Source organism: Colias croceus, chromosome W (genome assembly GCF_905220415.1).
Source record: "Colias croceus chromosome W, ilColCroc2.1".
NCBI classification, from domain to species: domain Eukaryota; kingdom Metazoa; phylum Arthropoda; class Insecta; order Lepidoptera; family Pieridae; genus Colias; species Colias croceus.
In genome coordinates, this window is record NC_059567.1 from 2112988 (window position 1) to 2133152 (window position 20165).

The window sequence follows — 20165 nt, forward strand, 5'->3', positions numbered from 1 at the left end:
GGAAAGAGCATATCGGTTAAACTCTATGAGAGTTAGTGCCTCAACTTCTCGAGCCAATGAAAGCTCTTCAGAGAGAGAGATGCGATTAGCAGCTGACAGAGCGAGACGAGCTACATCACGGGCGTCTCAAAGCTTTTCTCAACGAGAGCTAAGGCTTACCATTGACCAAGAACAACATGTGTTATCCCGAGCAGCTGAAACTGCTTCACAACGAGAATTGCGTCTCACAGCTGACCGCGAACGACATACATTATCTCGCGAGTCCGAAACATTTACTGAAAGGGAATTACGTCTCACAGCTGACCGCGAACGGCATACATTATCTCGCGAGTCAGAAACCTTCACTGAGAGGGAATTACGTCTTACAGCTGACCGCGAACGTCATATATTGTCTCGCGAGTCAGAAACCTTCACTGAGAGGGAATTACGTCTTACAGCTGACCGTGAACGTCATATATTGTCTCGCGAGTCAGAAACCTTCACTGAGAGGGAATTACGTCTCACAGCTGACCGCGAACGTCATATATTGTCTCGCGAGTCAGAAACCTTCACTGAGAGGGAATTGCGTCTCACAGCTGACCGCGAACGTCATATTTTATCTCGAGAATCTGAAACTTTTACCACCACCATATTATGTGCACCATAATATTGTTCGATCACTCGAAGATGAACATGAGCATGAACAACGACTAGAGTCGGTACGCGAACATTACAATTCTTTGACACAAGAACGATTAATAAGTTTGTCTAATGAAAGATTAAGAATCGAAAATATTCGGTCTCTTGAAACGGACGAACAGCGAGAGGCCCGTCTTACTGCAGACAGATTTCGTCATAGTCTTAATAACTTAGATGTACACATAGAAGATCAATCTAGAAATACGGTGGCGTGGTCAGACAAATATAAAAGTGGGTTTGCTTATAATTTCACAATTGATTACAGATCATCTTCTGTAATAGGCGATATGAACGTGGTATGTTCTTTTTGTAATGCTTTAAAGTGGAGTAAGGAGTCGGCTGGATTCTGTTGTTCTGGAGGTAAAATAAATTTGCCTTCATTCGAAGACCCACCGGAACCTTTGAAATCATTACTTTTAGGGGAACATGTGCAATCTAAACAGTTTTTCGACAACATTCGCACTTATAATAGTGCGTTTCAGATGACATCCTTTGGTGCTCAACAAATCTCCGAAGGTCCTTTCATGCCTACTTTTAAAATACAAGGTCAGGTTTACCATTTGATAGGATCTCTTTTGCCTGAAGACCAACCTAAGTTTCTTCAAATATATTTTGTATCCGACTACAACGAACAGTCGAATATAAGAAATCAATATTTCCCAAATTTAAATGCTGAACTCATTTCACAACTTCAGAACATGTTGCATCAGATTAATTCGTATGTATGCAGTTTTAAATCGGCATTAGAAGCTCTTCCTCGAGATGATGATAACAATTATAAAATTGTTATAAATGCCGATAGGCGTCCAACGCAGGAACACCCTGGGCGTTATAATGCTCCATCCACGAATGAAGTTGCTGTGGTATTGGTCGACCAGGAATGTGATAGGCGTGATATCGTTATCCGTTCCAGAGACAATCGTTTACAACGTATTTACGAAACCCACAGGGCTTACGACGGTTTGCAATATCCTTTGATATATTGTCGAGGGGAAGATGGTTATAATTTTGCTTTATACCAAACTGATCCGCATACAGGCGCACCTATTTATAATAAAAAGATTTCATGCCTTCAATTTTACTGTTACCAATTGCAAGTAAGACGGAATAGGTTTGTATACTTGCAACGTTTTCGTGGCTTATTCAATCAGTTTATTGTAGACATGTACGCAAAAATTGAAACCGAAAGATTAGTTTATATACGATCTAATCAAAGGCAGCTGCGCGCTGAAGAATACGTGCACCTTCGCGACGCCATGCAGCAAGATAATGATACGGTGAATATGGGCCGTTTAGTTATTTTGCCCTCTTCTTTTACTGGTGGTCCACGCTACATGCACGAACGTACTCAAGATGCTTTTTGTTACGTAAGAAAATATGGACGTCCCGACTTATTTATTACTGTAACTACCAATCCTAAGTGGGATGAAATCACTCGGGAGCTTCTTGAGGGTCAAGCACCGCATGACCGCCATGATATCATCGCAAGAGTTTTTCATTTAAAATTAAAATCAATGATAGATCTATTTACCAAAGATAACATTTTTGGAGAAGTATTGTGTTATATGTATAGTGTTGAATGGCAAAAACGCGGCTTACCCCACGCACATATCCTGCTTTGGTTAAAAGATAAGGTTCGACCTAATGATGTAGACAGTTTAATCAGTGCCGAAATTCCAAGTCCGATTGCAGATTCCGAGTTATACGACATTGTTAAAACTCATATGATACATGGTCCATGTGGTGCATTTAACGTGAATTCTTCTTGCATGCAAGACGGTCGTTGCACTAAAAGATATCCAAAAGCCTTAGTGGAAGAAACTGTAACAGGACATGATGGATACCCGAAATATCGTCGCCGTTCAAGAGATACTGGTGGTTTCACTGTTGAAAAGCGAGTGTCTGGACAACAGGTTATTTTAGACAATAGGTGGGTCGTTCCGTATTCTCCTGTGTTGTCCAGAGCATTTCAAGCTCACATAAATGTTGAAATGTGTAATAGTGTAGAGTCAATAAAATATATTTGTAAGTACATTAATAAGGGCAGTGACCAAGCTACATTTGCTTTGAGAAATGAAAATGATGAAGTTACAAGATTTCAGTCAGGCAGATATATAAGTTCTTCAGAAGCTGTGTGGCGGATCTTAAGTTTCAACATTCATGAAAGATATCCACCTGTGACCCATCTGGATGTTCATCTTGAAGGCGGTCAACGTATATATTTCAACACCGAAAATGTCACAGAACGGTTAGAGAACCCTAGACAAACAACTTTATTAGCATTCTTTCGACTTTGCCAAACTGATGATTTTGCAAAATCTCTTTTATATGAAGAAGTTCCATCGTATTATACCTACGATAAGCAACGAGGTGTCTTTAATCGTAGACGCCGTGGCAGGCCTGTAGATGGCGAGTCAGGTATTTTCAAAGAACATGTTCTTGGTAGAGTATACACCGTTCATCCTAACAACGCTGAGTGTTTCTATTTGCGATTATTATTACATACTGTGCGAGGACCAACCTCATTTATAGATTTGAGAAAAGTAGACAATGTTGTTTATCCCAGTTATCATGCAGCTTGCCAAGCGCGTCATTTGCTTGAAAATGATCAGCATTGGGATGACGCTTTAGCAGAATCCTGTGTTAGTGATAATCCAAGACGGTTACGTCATTTATTTGTAACATTACTTACATTTTGTAATTTGTCAGATGCTGTACAATTATGGGAAAAATATAAAGACAAATTTTCAGAAGACTTTCTTAGAAATATATCTAACAATGATGAAGGCACAACTAATGATAATTTCCGTGATCTTGCCATAAATCAGTGCTTATTAGCTCTTCAGGATGAGTTAACAGCAGTTGGCGGTAAATCACTATGTGAATATGGTTTGCCAACACCAACCTCAGTCGGAGAGGTAACTAATAGGGAATATTCCGCAGAGATTGGTTACAACTTAATGGAACTGCTGACAACATTAGAAAACGGTGTCCCAATGATGACTGCAGAACAACGTTCAGTTTATGACCGTGTGTGCGGAAGTGTTCAAAATAATTTGGGAACAATATGGTTTTTAGATGCACCTGGAGGAACTGGGAAAACCTTTTTGACTAAATTAATATTGGCTTATGTTCGAAATCAGCGTAAAATAGCTCTTGCCGTAGCTTCATCTGGGATAGCTGCAACATTGCTACCAGGAGGTAAAACGGCTCACACTATGTTCAAAATACCAATTGATTTAGATCGCACGGAAAGTCCAACCTGTAGTATTTCAAGAAATAGCGACAAAGCAAAGGTATTACGCGAGTGTAATTTAATCATATGGGATGAATGTACGATGGCCCATCGAAAAGCAGTAGAAGCGGTAGATAGAACTTTAAGGGATATAAGACAAAATGATCGACCAATGGGCGGTATCACGGTTTTATTTTGTGGTGATTTCCGACAAACCTTACCGGTAATACCACGGGGAACCCGAGCTGATGAGGTTAGGGCTTGCCTGAAAAGCTCTTATTTGTGGCGTGATATACAATCGGTGCATTTGACTATAAACATGCGAGTGAGAACTGGAGATAACCCGGATGATAGTCAATTTTCTGATTCATTATTAAAGATTGGTGAAGGTACCTATCCACAACTACACCAAGGAAAACTTATTCTGACGCCTGAATTATGTTGTATAGTGCAATCTCAACCACATCTTATATCGTCGGTTTACGGTGACGTAACAAATATATTAAATAGGGACAATTCCTGGCTATGCGAAAGATCTATTTTAACTTCTCGCAATGACCAGGCATCTGAGATTAATAACAAAATACTGTCGAATATACAGGGGGAAAGCAAAGTTTATAGATCAATAAATAGAATGGTCGATGAACAAGAAGCAACTAATTACCCGATAGAATTTTTAAATTCTTTAAATATGCCCGGACTTCCTTCTCACGAAATTTGTTTAAAAATTGGCATTCCGATTATTCTACTCCGAAATTTAAGACCACCACAACTTTGCAATGGAACTCGACTAAAAGTAACCCAGTTGCAACAAAATAAAATCAAATTTTAACAGGTTGCGGTGCAGGAGAAACCGTCTTTATCCCCAGAATACCCTTAATACCAAATAATTTTCCATTCCAATTTAAAAGGACGCAATTCCCAGTATCGGTGTGTTATGCAATGACAATAAATAAGGCTCAAGGGCAGACTTTTCATGTTGCCGGAGTAGATCTCGGTGTCAGTTGTTTCTCGCATGGTCAGTTATACGTTGCTCTTTCCCGTGTTAGCAGTTCTAGAAATCTTTATGTTCACGTGCCGGACGGGTCAACTTTCAATATAGTTTACCCGGAAGCTTTGCGCTAAAGTATTTTGATTCTATAGGTCCTTAAGCCTCATGTGAACCTGATGTAAATAATATTACCAATACATTTTAAATTAATAATACACAAGGAGTTACACGCTGACGTAGTCGCGGGCACAGCTATCTATACTTTTCTGCCGGAAGTCACTATTCCACGCGGACGAAGTCGCGGGCAAAAGCTAGTAGGTATAATAAATGGATGAACTGATTTTGATTAAATATGTCTAATTATAATTTACACGTCATGCCCTTTCATTTGATATGTCACTTGAGTATATTTGACAAAATTCATTTTTTATTACCACTTTTAACTCAAACTCAAACTCAAACTCAAACATTCATTTATTCAATTAGACTACTATTTAGTAGCACTTTCGAATCGTCATTACATAATTATTTTAACATTTACCACCGATTCGGAAAGCAGTGATCTATGGAGAAGAATCGGCAAGAAACTCCATAGTTGCTCTTTTAAAATCATGTAAATATTACAATATATGAAACTTATATCTAACTACATAATATGCCAATGAACTGTCTTGTGGTTTTTACGCGACAACCCTCCATGGGTTTTTATCGTCCATATATTCCTGAATACTGTAGTACGCTCTCTGAACTAATACATTTTTTATATAAGTTTTAAATTTAGAACTACTAAACTCTTTAATATTGTGAGGAATTCTATTGTAAAAGCGTATACCTTGACCCATAAATGAATTTTTAACTTTAGCTAATCGGAAAAATGGCATTTCAATTCTATTCCTGTTCCTTGTGCCATAATCGTGTCTATCTCCTACTCTTGTGTGTAAGTCGGAGCTTTTGTGTACATGCAAAATATTATTAAATATATACTGTGATGGTACAGTAAGGATACCAGTATTCTTAAAATGATCTCTTAGTGAATCCCGAGCACGTAAATTATATATAGAGCGAATGGCTCTTTTCTGTAAGATAAATATAGTTTCTATATCTGCAGCCCTGCCCCACAGTAGAATTCCATAGGACATAATGCTATGAAAGTAGCTGAAATAAACCAGTCTAGCCGTATCTTCATCGGTGAGTTGCCTTATTTTTCGGACTGCATATGCAGCTGAACTGAGCTTACCTGCAGCGGTGTTGACATGGGCTCCCCACTGTAGTTTCTCGTCCAATGTTAACCCTAGAAATACAGTAGACTCAGTAGGATGCAATACCTCCCCGTTCAAGGTAATATCTCTGTTCAACTTTTTTACGTTAGGAAGTAGAAATTCAACACAAGTGGTTTTTTTGGCATTTAATAATAAATAATTGGCATTAAACCATTCAGATATGTGTAAAAGAGCACTGTTCACTTCGTCAACATTTGGGTCATGCCTATCCACATTAAAAATTAATGAGGTATCATCTGCAAACAGAACTATTTCACACCTATCCTGCAAATAATAGGGAAGATCATTGATATATACCAAGAACAAGAAGGGACCTAAAATTGACCCCTGTGGAACACCAATGTTAATTGACGCACCGCTAGAACGTTCTCCATTAACAACTACAGTCTGTATCCTATCATGCAGGTATGACGCTATGAGGTTCTGTGCTTTTCCTTTAATTCCATAGTGATTAAGTTTACGTAACAAAGTACAATGTTCAACGCAGTCAAATGCCTTGGAGAGGTCACAAAATATCCCCAGAGCATTTTTTGAGTTTTCCCATGCTTTATATATATGTGTTAGAAGTGCAACCCCAGCATCTGTGGTTGAGCGCCCCTTTGTGAAACCAAACTGTTTGGTGTGCAGTAAATCATTAGATGCAAAATGACTACTCAGTTGGTTTAATATTAACTTCTCGAATACCTTACTTAATGTTGGTAAAATAGAGATAGGTCTATAATTGTTACAGTCTTCTTGATCGCCCTTCTTAAATAGAGGTATAACTTTACTAAGCTTTAGTAAATTAGGAAATGTACCATAGTCACAACACTTATTAAATATAAAAGCTAAATTTTTCGCAATATTTTCTATGATATTATTAACTAAATTTACGGACATTCCCCAAAGATCACAAGTATTTTTTAGATTAAGCGTCTTAAAGGCAGTAACAATATCACTAGCAGTTACGTGTCGTAATTCAAATAATGTACTGCACCCCGCAACATGGTCCCTCAAAAAGGTTTCTGCAAGTGCTGAAGACGAATTTAAACTATTAGTAATAGTAACAGGGACACTACTGAAGAATTCTTCAAAAGCAAGAGCAACATCAGCACTTTTGTCAATAACCCTGTCATTATTTACAAGTTTTATAGTATTACTTGATTTGCTTTTACCCATTTCACCATTAATAATAGACCAAACTGTTTTAACTTTATTATCCGATTCGCGTATTTTATCTCTGATATACAATCGCTTCGCAGTAAAACAAACAATTTTAAAAGTTTTTGAGTAATTTCTAACATAACTAAGAAAAGATGGGTCTTTATTATATTGCTTCATACCATATAACTCATAAAGAACGATCCTACACCTATGTATGCTAGGTGTCGCCCATTTACTAAATGGTAAATCCTTGGTTCTTAAATCCTTTTATACCTATATATCAAATAAATGGATGAACCGATTTTGATAAAATTTGACTTATTGTTACTTTCATTTGGTCGTTCACTTTCATTTCACTTTTACCCCATATACCTAGATATAATAAATGGATGAACCTATTTTGATACACTTTATCTAAGAACCAGCGTCTGAAAATATGCTGCCTAACAAAAAAACCGCATCAAATTCGGATTACCTGTTAGCGAGCTACGGTAGTACAAACATATATTATACACATATAGTTGTCAAACACTTATCACCCATATTTATGCGTCGGGAGTTAAAAATATAATACGACATAATTTAAAGGACATTTTATGTATAAAATTTACCTAGAAAAAAACATAATTCTAATTTTACCCCTTCCCCCCTACTACTTCAGCTTACCCCACTCCCCCCCACCCTTGGGGACTTTCGATATGATCACCTGGACATTTATAGGAATAACTGTAACAGATAACTTATATCGTACACTGTACAGTGTACAATAAATAGAATGCCTTAGCAAATGTTCGCCGTGAATACTTAAATGGTCATAACTTTTTTGTTTACGAACCGATTGACATGAAATAAACACTAAATGTTAAATGAAGATTACTCCAATATATTAGTGAAAACCGCATCTAAATCGGATAAGCCGTTTCTGAGATTAGCGTGCACGAACATACAGACAAACAGACAAACAGACAAACAGACAAAAAATTTTTTAACTACAGTTTTGGGTTTGGGGTCGATTCAGTAATAACACCTGCTAATTTTTTTTTCCATATTTCATTGTACAGACACCGCTTTTCTAGAATTTTATTATATGTATGTATGTATTATATATTGATGATGATAAATTGTCGTCTTTTTGTAGCTTTCGTTCTAATTGATAAAATTGAGCGCATGCTTTTGTTTTCGATAAACCTAGCTTTTCGTCTGCGTCTGGATGTAACGGGAGACGGACAACGTATTTTCCATCTGACTGACGAGTTGTTGTTGATTTATATTGCTGAATACATTGATAATCCTCTTGTGATATATCAATGTTTTCGTTAATGTCTTCGATTGACCAAAATTTTTGAAGGCTATCCACGTCGACCATGACAACGTTACATTGGAACGACTTTACGTTGCCGCATAAAATCCACCCAAGGCGTGTTTGCTGCGCTACAGGAATAGACTCGCTTTGCTTAATAATTCCCTCCATAATAATAGATGAATAGACATCGGCACCTAACAATAAATCGACTGGTCGGCGTCGATAAAACTCTGGATCGGCTAGCTGTATGTCGTTAATAAATGACCACGCTGGTTTGTTGAACGATTTGTTTGGTAGATTGTTCACCGCATGATTCATTATAAAAACTCCTGTGTTTAAAGAATAGTCGCTGTATTGAGAAGATATTTGTATGTTCATAAAGCCTTTACACGTGTTCTCTTTAGCTCCTAAACCTAAAATCACTCCCTTACAATGCTGACGTGGCAGACCGAGTCTCTGAGCTGCATTTTCGGTTATAAGGGAAGTCTGTGATCCTTGATCTATGAGAGCACGCATGACTAATGACGAACCATCTGCAGCTTGGACTGAAACTTGAGCTGTTGCTAGTAAAATTTCTTGTGTATCATCCAGAGACACGTGAGAGTTGTTATTTGGTTGTTTTTCGGGGCTTGCTGTGCTAGCTGTATTTTGGGATGTCCGCTGTGCGAACGCTTCATGAACCAAAGTATGATGGTTCTCATTGCATACTCGGCATCTTTTCGTGGAAAAACACTTATTACCATTATGATTATACAGGCAGTTTTGACATAGCTGTAACTTTGTAATTGTTTGTAATTGCAGTTTAGGTTGAGATTCCGCGAATTTATTACAATATATTATTGCATGATTATTGTTGCATATTGGACAGTTTTGCGTTGTGTAATTGATACCTTTTCCGTTTTGCGATGAATTATTATAGTTGCTAGCGAATGATTTAAATAAATGTGATTTCTGGAATGCTTTAGGATATGCTGCTGGTGTTGGTTTTTGAGGGTGCTGGAATGTTTTAGGTGGCTCTTGCTTGCGCTTAGATGATTCTAATGCAGTAAATTTCATCTCGAGGAAACTTAGAAATTCTTGCAGTGTTGGTAGCTCTCTAGGATTTTTCAATGACTCGATGTAATCGTTATGACTGTCGGTATCTAATTTGAGCGCTAAGATATGAACGATCATCGGGTCCCACGTGCTTGTATCAACACCAAGGTTTTTAATGGCATTCAGGCATTCCTTTGTCGCATCGTGCATTTTTTTTATTTGTCCGAGCGATTGCTGCTGCATGTTGGGTAGGCCTAAAATTACATTTATGTGAGATGTAAAAATAAGCTTTTTATTCTCGTACCTGTGATTTAATATTTCCCAACAGGAAGTATAATTTTGAGAGCTTATAGATAAATGCTGTATGAGGCGTTCTGCCTCGCCTTTGACCTTACTTTTCAGATACTGCATTTTTTGGGCATTCGATAAGGATGGATTTAGATGCACTGCTTCGTTGAATAAATTTTTAAAAGATACCCATTGCTGATAGTTTCCATTGAAAATCGGAATGTCAACCTTCGGTGTGATATTTTCTCTGTTAGAGACTGACCAGAGCTTTGTGTTTATCGCTTCTTTAAGGTTGTTGAAAATGCTTTCGTGGCGAGTGAAAGAATTCTCGTATTCAACGTCTTCCCCGTCCAGAATGCTTCGATTCGAGTCGATTTCCCAATGAAGGGAGTCAATAACGCTCCATCGGGAATTTAACTGTTGCAGGGCATCCTCGAATTTCCACTTAGTGGATATTTTTTCAACATCGATACTTGTTACAGTTCTTTTAAAAGCCTTAAAGTTAATTGCTTGTTTATGTAATAATTCATCAAGTTTGCTCGATGTACCTTGCGATTTAAATGATGGCTGAGGATTTAAATCCGGTTGCTGCTTACTTGTTCCCGGCTTAGACAATAAGCCAGGTTTTGCAGGTCTGATAGCGCTTTCCTTGCTTTCCACTGGCAAGTGCCGCATAATATAAGATCGAGTTTCATAATAAAAATCGGCCGTTCGCTTATAAATATTGTTGCTAAAATATTCATGTGATTTATCGTCATATTCACATATTTTAATATTATGATTGCATTGAAATTCTTGCCAGTAAGAATCTAACACACTTAATCGCTTATTAATATGAGCCGGGGTCTTTCGTTTGACACCGTCTTTCTTAAAATTGATTTGGAGCTTTTCTATCGCTTCGATGATCATGTTTTGGCTAGCTACTAGATCTTCCATGATGAAAATGCTACTTCGCTTCGATAGATAGTATAAGTAAAAAGCTGTGGACTCACCGCTGCTGCTGGAACTTACGTGGCAGTTCCCACTACACGAGTTACGCTTTAACACACGCGAATGGGTCCTCCTTACGGTTAAGCTCGAAGGACCATAAAGATGTACGGTTCGTACACCTGGGGATGCTGCTGTTGATGCTAATTAAAACTAGGCTGCTAAATGATATGCTTTATTGCTATGCTGAATTACACACGTACGCGGCTCGCGACGTTTTAATGTGAACTAACGCTATATGAAAATGAAAATGCTGTGGCATACAAAAAATGATGATGATGCGCTTTGAACGGTTGCACCGTACACAAAGGTTGGATTAAGAACTAGTGAGTTACGGTTTGACCATTCGAGTATGGAAGCTAAATCGGAGTTTAACTTATTTATCGCAGAATGTGCTTCATTCGGGTGAAATGATATAAATAACTGAACATCGTCAGCATATAATATATGATATCGGCACGATTTTATTTGTTTTACAATATCAGCAGTATATAATATAAATAAAAGAAGGCCTAAAATAGAGCCTTGAGGAACTCCTTGTGTAACAGGTTTACGCTCTGACATCTTATTACTACCGTCTTCCATTGCTACTGACACCCTTTGTGTTCGATTACTCAAATAACTAACTGTTGAACCATTTTATAGTAGAGTGACTGAGACCATAGTATGCAAGTTTAGATAATAGTAGTGATGTATTTAAAGTATCAAAAGCTCTCGAAAAATCCAAAAGAACAAGGATTGTCCCTTTTCCTTCATCTTGCGCACAAAGAATGTCATCCAGCACATCGGCCACAGCTGTAGTTGTATTTTTCCGTTTTCTGAAACCAGACTGACGATCCGGTAGGATGTTATGATTTTCAATAAAATTCATCAACTGCTTGTGCGCCAACTTCTCTATTACCTTCGAAAGACACGGTAGTATGCTAATCGGTCTAAGATCTTTGAAATTTTGTGGATTATTAACTTTGGGTATGGGACGCACAAGCGCGTTTCGCCACAAACTGGGAAATGTATCAGTTGCAAATGATTGATTAATGATATACGTTAGAGTTGATAGCGTCGATGGGATTGTAAGCTTGAACATTTCCAACGAAATATCATCAATTCCAACTGCTTGCGACTTAACCTTTAACTGACGTGCTATACGTCTCACAGACGTCACTATTTTTATTATGACAATATTTTTCAAATAACGCAACGTGCAGCGTTACCCCTCCCGCTACCTTCCTATCCTGCCATCTTGTTGCCGCCAGTCACGGCCACCAGCGCACCGAGTGCACAGGTGTTCCCACAGGAGCGATCGCCGTCTCACAGACGTAAGTACGGTGTTTATGTACAAAAACTAAGCATGTCTCTTGGTCGTCACCTCTGTGTTTACGTAGGTAGCCACATAGGGTCTCGTTGACGTCACATCGGTTTTAATTTTATTCTCTTTCGCAGAATGCCTTGAAAAAAGAAATCTGCACCAAAGAGTATGCCACAAACACCTATGCTAGCTAGGAGTATGCCAAGGAAACGGGAAAGAACCCCAGTTGAAAGATCAACTTCTCCACCGGCACTGCATTGGACCAACCGACATGCCTGAACCTCCTCCGTCTCTAAAAAGCCAAGCTAATCCGGAACCTGTAATTCGGAAGACGTGTGCTTATGTCCATCTCACCTAAAAAAAGAACAAAGTACAACTGCTATCAATGCAGAAAGCCAATGTGTCTTACATGCTGTCTTCAAATATGCAATGACCAATGACTACCACGGGACGTTGAAAATGTAGATACCGAAAATGTGCCTTGTCATTTTTTTTGTTATTGAAGAAAGACTAATTATTTTTGTTATTTTAAAATTATAATACTGTTGGCGGGGGTTGGGGTTAATTATAAGATATGAGATTGAGATAAAGAGATATTTATTATTAATTCACTTTAATGGGATGAGATGAGATGATATAGGATGGAGCTCCGCCCGGTGCGGAATCCGACTGCGAACTGACTTATTGTGGTAAAATAATAATTAATACATTATAATAAAATATGCAACATCGACGCATTGCATTCCGGGAACATGTATTGTCTGTACGATTAGGTAATCGTACATGTTCCCGGGGGAGAAAAAGGTGAAGGTTAGTAACTTGATGAAAGATGAACTTAAAACTAACAAGGTGATATTACAATTTAGTGTCTATTTACTAAATGATTGTGTTAGTTATGAGTACAAGATGATACATACATTGATTAAAAGATGAAGATACAATAAGTATAAGATTAAGATACATTTGTTCTTTACGATAGGGTTACAAGATTAAGTTACAATTGTTTTTAATAATAGCGTTACAGAGATTCACTTAAGTTGGGAAGCGAGAACACTCGAAAGATTGGCGACGAGGCCTGGTCATGTTTATTTACGCGCACATCACATTCACTAACACTTATCACACAATCACTTGTCACCGGGGTTGGAGGTGGCCGGGCGGGGACCGCGACGTTGGTCGCAGCCTCCACCGCCGGCTCTGCTGAAGCTCGTCGACGACGCAGCTGTCTCCAATACGTTATTATTGCCACAACAACAAGAATTCCAATTAACACATATATTATGAAGTAATGATGAATGTCGTGATACGACAACTTCGTGCCCAATGGTTCACTCAGTTTTAGGAGGTCAATTTTTCTTTTTATTTCGTCAAATTGCTTAATATCTTCCGAACTGTTTGTATTGAGATCCTGATCTGTTAATTTGGAGATCGATATGTTTATAAGATGATTTATTGGAGCAATTTCTATTGCCACAAACTCGGAAGTGGTATTTATATTGCTCGACAGCTTTTTATGAGAAAATACTTGAAAATCTTTAGTTTTAATAGTACAACCCTCCATAACGCTTAACAAACCCGCTTTTGTTACCTTTGTAGAGGTTATTTTATCAGCACAGATAAATTTTATGTTGCATTCATTACAACAAAAATAATAATATACATTAGAGGTCGATAATTCTTGCCAACGATTCGTACAAGGTAATAATGTTGTTTGACAAATTCTCGTATTAGTAATTCTCTTACATAAATCATGATCATCTATTAAATGTCGAATAGGATTTCTGATGTGACAAAACATAGTAGTAGGATTCTGGTTCAAACATGCTTTAAAATCGCTTTCAGAGATCGTTATATAAGAGTCCTTTTGTATGTTGATAGCCGCTAAATTAGAGGTCGGTATCACGTTCACCATGCTGCCGTTTGAAATACGTGGGATAGAAATGAGATTAAATATTTCATACATATTTCTTTCCACCAAAGGTATTTTTATTTCAATAATTAAGTATTTTTTAGTGTTCTTGGCTCTAACTTTTAGTAAACTATAGACATCTTGAAAATGTAAATTATCAACAGGCAATGCCAAATCGTTAGGTAGTTGAGTAGATATCAAATTTAACTCTGATCTCAGCTGTTTTGGAGATAACAAATGAAAGTCTAATTTGCCACCGTAAATATCCGTCACAGTATCTAAAATGAAGTCTTGCATTCTTCTAAGTTTGTATAATAAGTTGTTAGTTATAAGCGCCGAGGATATAAAATCGGAGATAAGAGATACGTTTTGTAGTTTTTGTTTAAAGATTTGGTTTGACTTTTCAAGGTAATTGAGTCTCTGGTTAATTATTTTATGTTGTGTAATCATTGTTTGTTCCATTCTTTTCATTAGATTTAATTCAGCTTCCACGATTGAAGTTTGATTTTTCCACAATTTAAATAAGTGATTTTCATTTTCTCTTAAAAGGTCGATATCGTTTTCATATTTTTCTGCAAATCTCTGATCTAATAATCCAAATAAACTGTTAGCGACGTAGCCTACTCCGTCTATTAAACCACGACGCGGGCGCTTAGCTCCCATATCAAATGAATCACTCATAAATAAAATGTTATTATAATATTCCAATTCGCCGAACTCGTGCTCGAGCTGTAATAGTATAGCGTCGCATTGTGTTAGTTGTTCTCTTATCATGGGACATATTGTTTTGAGATATTGTATGTCTTTTACGAGTGCGGCCGTTCCTTCTTGATAAGGGTATTTATCATAATAAACTATTAGCTTCCAATCGTCTCCAACCAGCCGCATGTTCGTTAATTTGTCAAAATAAATACTGTTGTTATTTAATGGTGTATACGTAAACTGTGCGTGACACGAACTTATTATTGAGAGGAAAAATAATGTTAACGATAACACTATAGCGGAGAAGGACATGCCACGGGGATTCTTTGTTTTCGAGATTTTAATTTCTTCCTTATCATAGTCGGTAGATTCATTAATTGTATGTGTATTTGTAGGTAACAGTGATAGCTTAACAATAGGTCGTTTCATGTATCCGTTTTTGGTTTTAAGAGTGACAACCCTCACAAGGCCGTCACTTCCGGGATGTAGTTGTACGACTCGCCCTAAAGCCCATTTGCCGGGCGGCAAGTTTTCATCCTTTATGATGACTATATCGTTCAACTTCAGATCTGTTTGAGGTTGTTTCCATTTGGATCTTATAGATAGTTGCGTGAGATATTCATTCTTCCATTTAACCCAAACGTCCTGATAGATTTTCTGAGTTAAGTGCCATCGAGTTCTAAGATCATTTTCTGTATCAAAAATAGTTAGATTAGGGCCGCTTGCTAGGAAATGGGCCGGTGTTAAATAGTCTAGGTTATCGGGGTCTTCTGTCAACGGGCAAAGCGGTCTTGAATTCAAACAAGCTTCAAGTTGAGATAACAAGGTCGAATATTCTTCAAAGGCGAGTTTTTGTTCGCCAATGACTCGTTTAAGATGATGTTTGAGGCTTTTCACCGCAGCTTCCCATAATCCACCCGCTGAAGGCCACGATGGGGCGTTGAAATGCCAATCTATATTCATTTCTGATATAATAGAGGTACACTCGTTACTTGATAGGATTTCTAAGATCTGTGTATATTCTCGTTGTAATATATTGTTAGCACCTATGAAGTTTGTTCCTTGGTCACTATAAATATGTCGTGGAACGCCTCTTCTAGCGGACATTCGCCGCAACGCAGCTATAAACGCTGATGCTGTGAGATCGGAGACTAATTCTAAATGTACAGCTTTCGTCACCATACATAATATAAAGACGGCTATATATCCTTTTGATGTTTTGATTCCACGGCCTTTATTCGCTTTCACTAAAACATGTCCCGTAAAATCTATTCCCGTGTTATAAAAGGGTCGGCTGGGTATGACACGGGAAGGGGGTAAATCACCCATAAGTTGGTGTTGCAATGTAGGATCCACTTTTTTGCATTTTACACATAATCGTAACCTCTTTTTGACAGCCCTGTTTCCTCTTAGAATCCAGTATTTTTGTCGTATAAAACCTGCAGTTAATTTTGGTCCGCCGTGAAACACAAGTTCGTGTGATTCGTCAATAATAAGCTCAGCTAACTTCGATTGTGGCGGAATAATAATAGGATATTTCATTTCGGGATTAATATTAGAGTTTTTTAGCCGCCCACCGACTCGTAGCAATCCAGTAGAGTCTAAAACGGGGTTCAAACTTAAAATTGTACTCTTTTTACTAAGAGGTAGGCCGTTTGAAAGCTGAGATTTTTCTTGAAAAAAATATTCATCTTGAACATGTCTTATTATCATTTCTCTGGCACGCTTTAAGTCTTTCATAGTAAGATAATTATATTCATACGTTTTTTTGTAAATAATCTTATCGATAAATTTCACAATATACGCTAAAATTCTTATAATTTTCCTAAGAGAGCTATATTTAGATAACAATTGTTTTATTATGTAATCTGATCTTGTAGTTGCCGCATTAACGCATGTTATGTTCTTTTTAAGATCTTCATTAGTTGTATATGTAGGATTTTCAGTATGTTCTTTGGGATTATATTGAGGTAGCCATTTAGGCCCGTTCCACCAATATGATGAGTTAGCGAGATTAAGCGCAGTTGATCCGCGACTAGCACAGTCCGCCGGGTTTTCTGTAGTATTAACATATTGCCATTGATTTTTTGGGATTGTTTCACAAATCATTTTTACGCGGTTTGCAACAAAAGGCTTCCACTTATCTGGTTCTCCATTTATCCAACCAAGTACGGCCGTAGAATCAACCCATCCATAAACACGTACGGTAAAGTTAGGTACGCATTCGACTATACTTTTCATCAACTTTGATAACAACAAAGCTCCGCAAAGTTCTAATCGAGGTATGGATAAGGCCTTCTTTAAGGGTACGACTTTAGATTTTGCTGCGACTAGGGTAACATGTGTAGTATTATATCTCTTTATTTTACAATACACGACACATGCGTACGCTTTTGTACTAGCGTCACAAAATCCGTGAAGTTCGATAATATCTTTATCTTGCGTTTGTATCCATCGAGGTATCTTAAATTTCTTTATATGAGGTATGTCGTCCTTTATTCTATTCCACTCTGAAGCTATCTCGGGGGTTACAGGTTGATCCCATCTTAGATCAGATTTCCATGTTTCTTGAAATAAAATTTTTAGCTTTATAGTAACGGGTGCTAGCCAGCCTAAGGGATCAAAGATTTTCGATATTTCGGACAAAAATTGTCGCTTTGTAGGAATAGGATTTGAGATAAATTCAATGGGGTAAAAGATAAATTGATCTTCATTAGGATCCCAGCGTAAACCTAACGTTTTTGTAGACTCTAAATGTTTAAAATCAAATTCCGCCTTTTCAATATCATCCATATCATCCGATAAATCAAGCAAATTTGAACGCCATTTTCTGAGATTAAAACCGCCAGCTTTAAGAAGGCTTATAAGATCTAATTTTAATCGTTTCGCTTCTTCCACAGTGTGCGAACCGTGCAAAAGGTCATCCATGTAAAACGAATTTTCTAACACATGGGGTGCGATACTATTAGGATAATTTGACCGCTCATCATTAGCGAGTTTTTTCAGGGTCATCATCGCCAAAAAAGGTGCAGATTTTGTTCCATATGTCACAGTTGCTAGTTGAAACTCCTGTAAAGGTTGGGATTTATGATCACGCCAAATAATTTTCTGTAGTTTTTGATGTTCGTCGTGCAGCCATATATTACGAAACATTTTCTCAATATCAGCCGTAAACCCGTACTTAAATAGGCGCCATCTTAAGATTAGGATTTGAAGGTCTTGTTGCAGATTAGGCCCTCTATACATGAGATCATTAAGGCTAAAACCACTCAAGGTTTTCGAGGAAGCATTAAACACAACTCGCAACTTTGTAGTTGATGACTCTGCGCGTAAGACACAATGGTGCGGTAGGTAGCAACTGGGCCTTAAGTCGGCGTCCGACATACAGGGTATCATATGTCCGAGTTCTTTGTATTCCGATATGAATAGCTTATACTCGCGTGCCAAATGACTTTGTTTTATTAATTTGTTTTCTAATTGCATATATTGAGCGATACATTTAGATTTTGACTCACCCAATTTTTCTTCGAAATTTTCCTTTAAAGGTATTTTCACCACGTAACAACCATCATCACGTCTTTCTGTTGTGTTTTGATAAAAATCTATACAATTTTGATCTTCCTGAGATACGTATAAAGGTTCAGGGACATCCTCCATTTCCCAAAACTGCTGGATATCGCTGTTTAAAACAAGATTACATTGATATTCTGACTTACAGTTGCCGCTTAAGATCCATCCTAGTTGAGTTTGTTGGGCGACGGGAAACATAGCATTAGAGCGGCAAATACCATCCATAAGAATTTCTGAATAAACATCAGCACCTAATAATATATCAATAGGCCTACTTTTATAAAATTCTGAGTCAGCTAATTTTATTTGATCAAGCATGGGCCAATCGGGTTTTGGAATTGTATGATTTGGTAAATTCCTCACAAGCTTTTTCATTATAAACGCATCCGTTTCAAAGGTGAAATTGTTAATATTTGACATGCAGTTCATGGTTATTTTACCCTTACAATTATTAGCTTTGTTTCCAATACCAGAGATATATCCATCGCATTTTTGGCGAGGTACTTTTAACAGTTGCGCGGCGTTTTCGCTTATAATTGAGATCTGTGAGCCCTGATCAAGGAGCGCTCTCATATTTAGGTAAGATCCATCTGCTGCTTGAACCTTGATAATTGCAGTAGCTAGTAAAATTTCGCTGGGGTCACATGGAAGGGATACTAATGTGTTCATATTTTCTTGTTGCTGGCGTAAAGGTTTCGACCGAGGCACGTGTAACCTCGAACGTGAGGCTTCCGGTGTCATATTCTGTGACGTGAAACATTCATGTAAAATGGTGTTATGATTTTTATTACATTGTTTACACAATATCTGTGAAAAACATTTCTTTCCTTCGTGTGAATGTAGGCAGTTGAGGCAAAGTTTCATATTTTCAACCGTTTTTCTTCGCTCATAAGGATGCATTTGTAACAACGTCGGACATGAATAAAGGCGATGTTCGCTGGAATTGCACAATGGACACTGCTTGCGTTTTTCATTTGTTATATTACTGGAATACATTCGTTGCGAAATAGCTTGATTTGTAGAATTTGGATTATTGTAACTTTGTTTAAATTTATTATTATAATTTTTAGAAAAGGATGATTGATTATTATAGTTTCTTAAATGTTTATGCTGATTGGATGGTTGATGAAATGCCCTTTTTGTGTAGCTTTCATGCTTTTTTCGTGAGGTCTCTAGCGTCATAAACTTGGTTTCTAAATACTGTAAAAAGTCTTGCAATACAGGTATTTCTCTGGGCGACTTTAAAGATTGCATATAATCATTGTATGTCTCTGGATCTAACTTCTGAGATAATATACAAACAAGAAAAGGGTCCCAAGATGATACGTTAATGCCAAGGTTTTCAATTGCATTAATGCTCTCATATGTAACATCGTGAATCCGTTTAATATGTTGATATGACTGATATTGAAGGTTAGGGATATTTAAGAGGTTATTAAGATGAGATGTAAAAATTAATCGCTTGTTATCGTAACGATGACTGAGGATATTCCAAGATATGAGATAATTGTCGGAGCTGATTTGGAGATGTTGGATCATTTTTTCAGGCTCGCCCTTAACTTTACTCTTGAGAAACTGTAACTTTTGTGCATTAGACAGGGATGGATTATTGTGAATAGTTTCCGTAAATAAATCTTTAAACGAAACCCATTGCATGTAATTTCCTTCGAATGTAGGCAGCTCTACTTTTGGGGTTGATTTTTCTATATGAGATAGAGAATACATCTTTTTATTAATA

General features: G+C 37.4%; 2 protein-coding genes across 2 annotated transcripts; both read right to left on the bottom strand.

Moving 5' to 3' along the window:
- Window positions 1–7989: 7989 nt before the first annotated feature.
- On the bottom strand, window positions 7990–10628 carry LOC123704885. Its single transcript, XM_045653379.1, has 2 exons — window positions 8516–10628; window positions 7990–8033 (listed from the first exon to the last, which is right to left on the bottom strand). The coding sequence occupies exons 1-2, from the start codon at window positions 10626–10628 to the stop codon at window positions 7990–7992; spliced, it is 2157 nt and encodes a 718-aa protein (XP_045509335.1).
- A 2636-nt stretch (window positions 10629–13264) lies between these two features.
- On the bottom strand, window positions 13265–19168 carry LOC123704886. The gene is made up of 2 exons (XM_045653380.1): window positions 14761–19168; window positions 13265–13659 (listed from the first exon to the last, which is right to left on the bottom strand). Exons 1-2 carry the CDS (start codon window positions 19166–19168, stop codon window positions 13265–13267), a joined length of 4803 nt encoding a protein of 1600 aa, XP_045509336.1.
- Window positions 19169–20165: the final 997 nt, after the last annotated feature.

What these genes read in the sequence shown, in the direction of transcription:
- LOC123704885 (XM_045653379.1), bottom strand. Translation starts at nt 10,628, where the DNA reads ATGCGGCACTTGCCAGTGGAAAGCAAGGAAAGCGCTATCAGACCTGCA. An exon ending in AGACGCAGACGAAAAGCTAG is followed by an intron (nt 8,034 to 8,515) that starts GTTTATCGAAAA and finishes ATAAATGTCCAG; the next exon opens with GTGATCATATCGAAAGTCCC.
- LOC123704886 (XM_045653380.1), bottom strand. Translation starts at nt 19,168, where the DNA reads ATGACACCGGAAGCCTCACGTTCGAGGTTACACGTGCCTCGGTCGAAA. An exon ending in AGTAGGCTACGTCGCTAACA is followed by an intron (nt 13,660 to 14,760) that starts GTTTATTTGGAT and finishes CCAAATTAACAG; the next exon opens with ATCAGGATCTCAATACAAAC.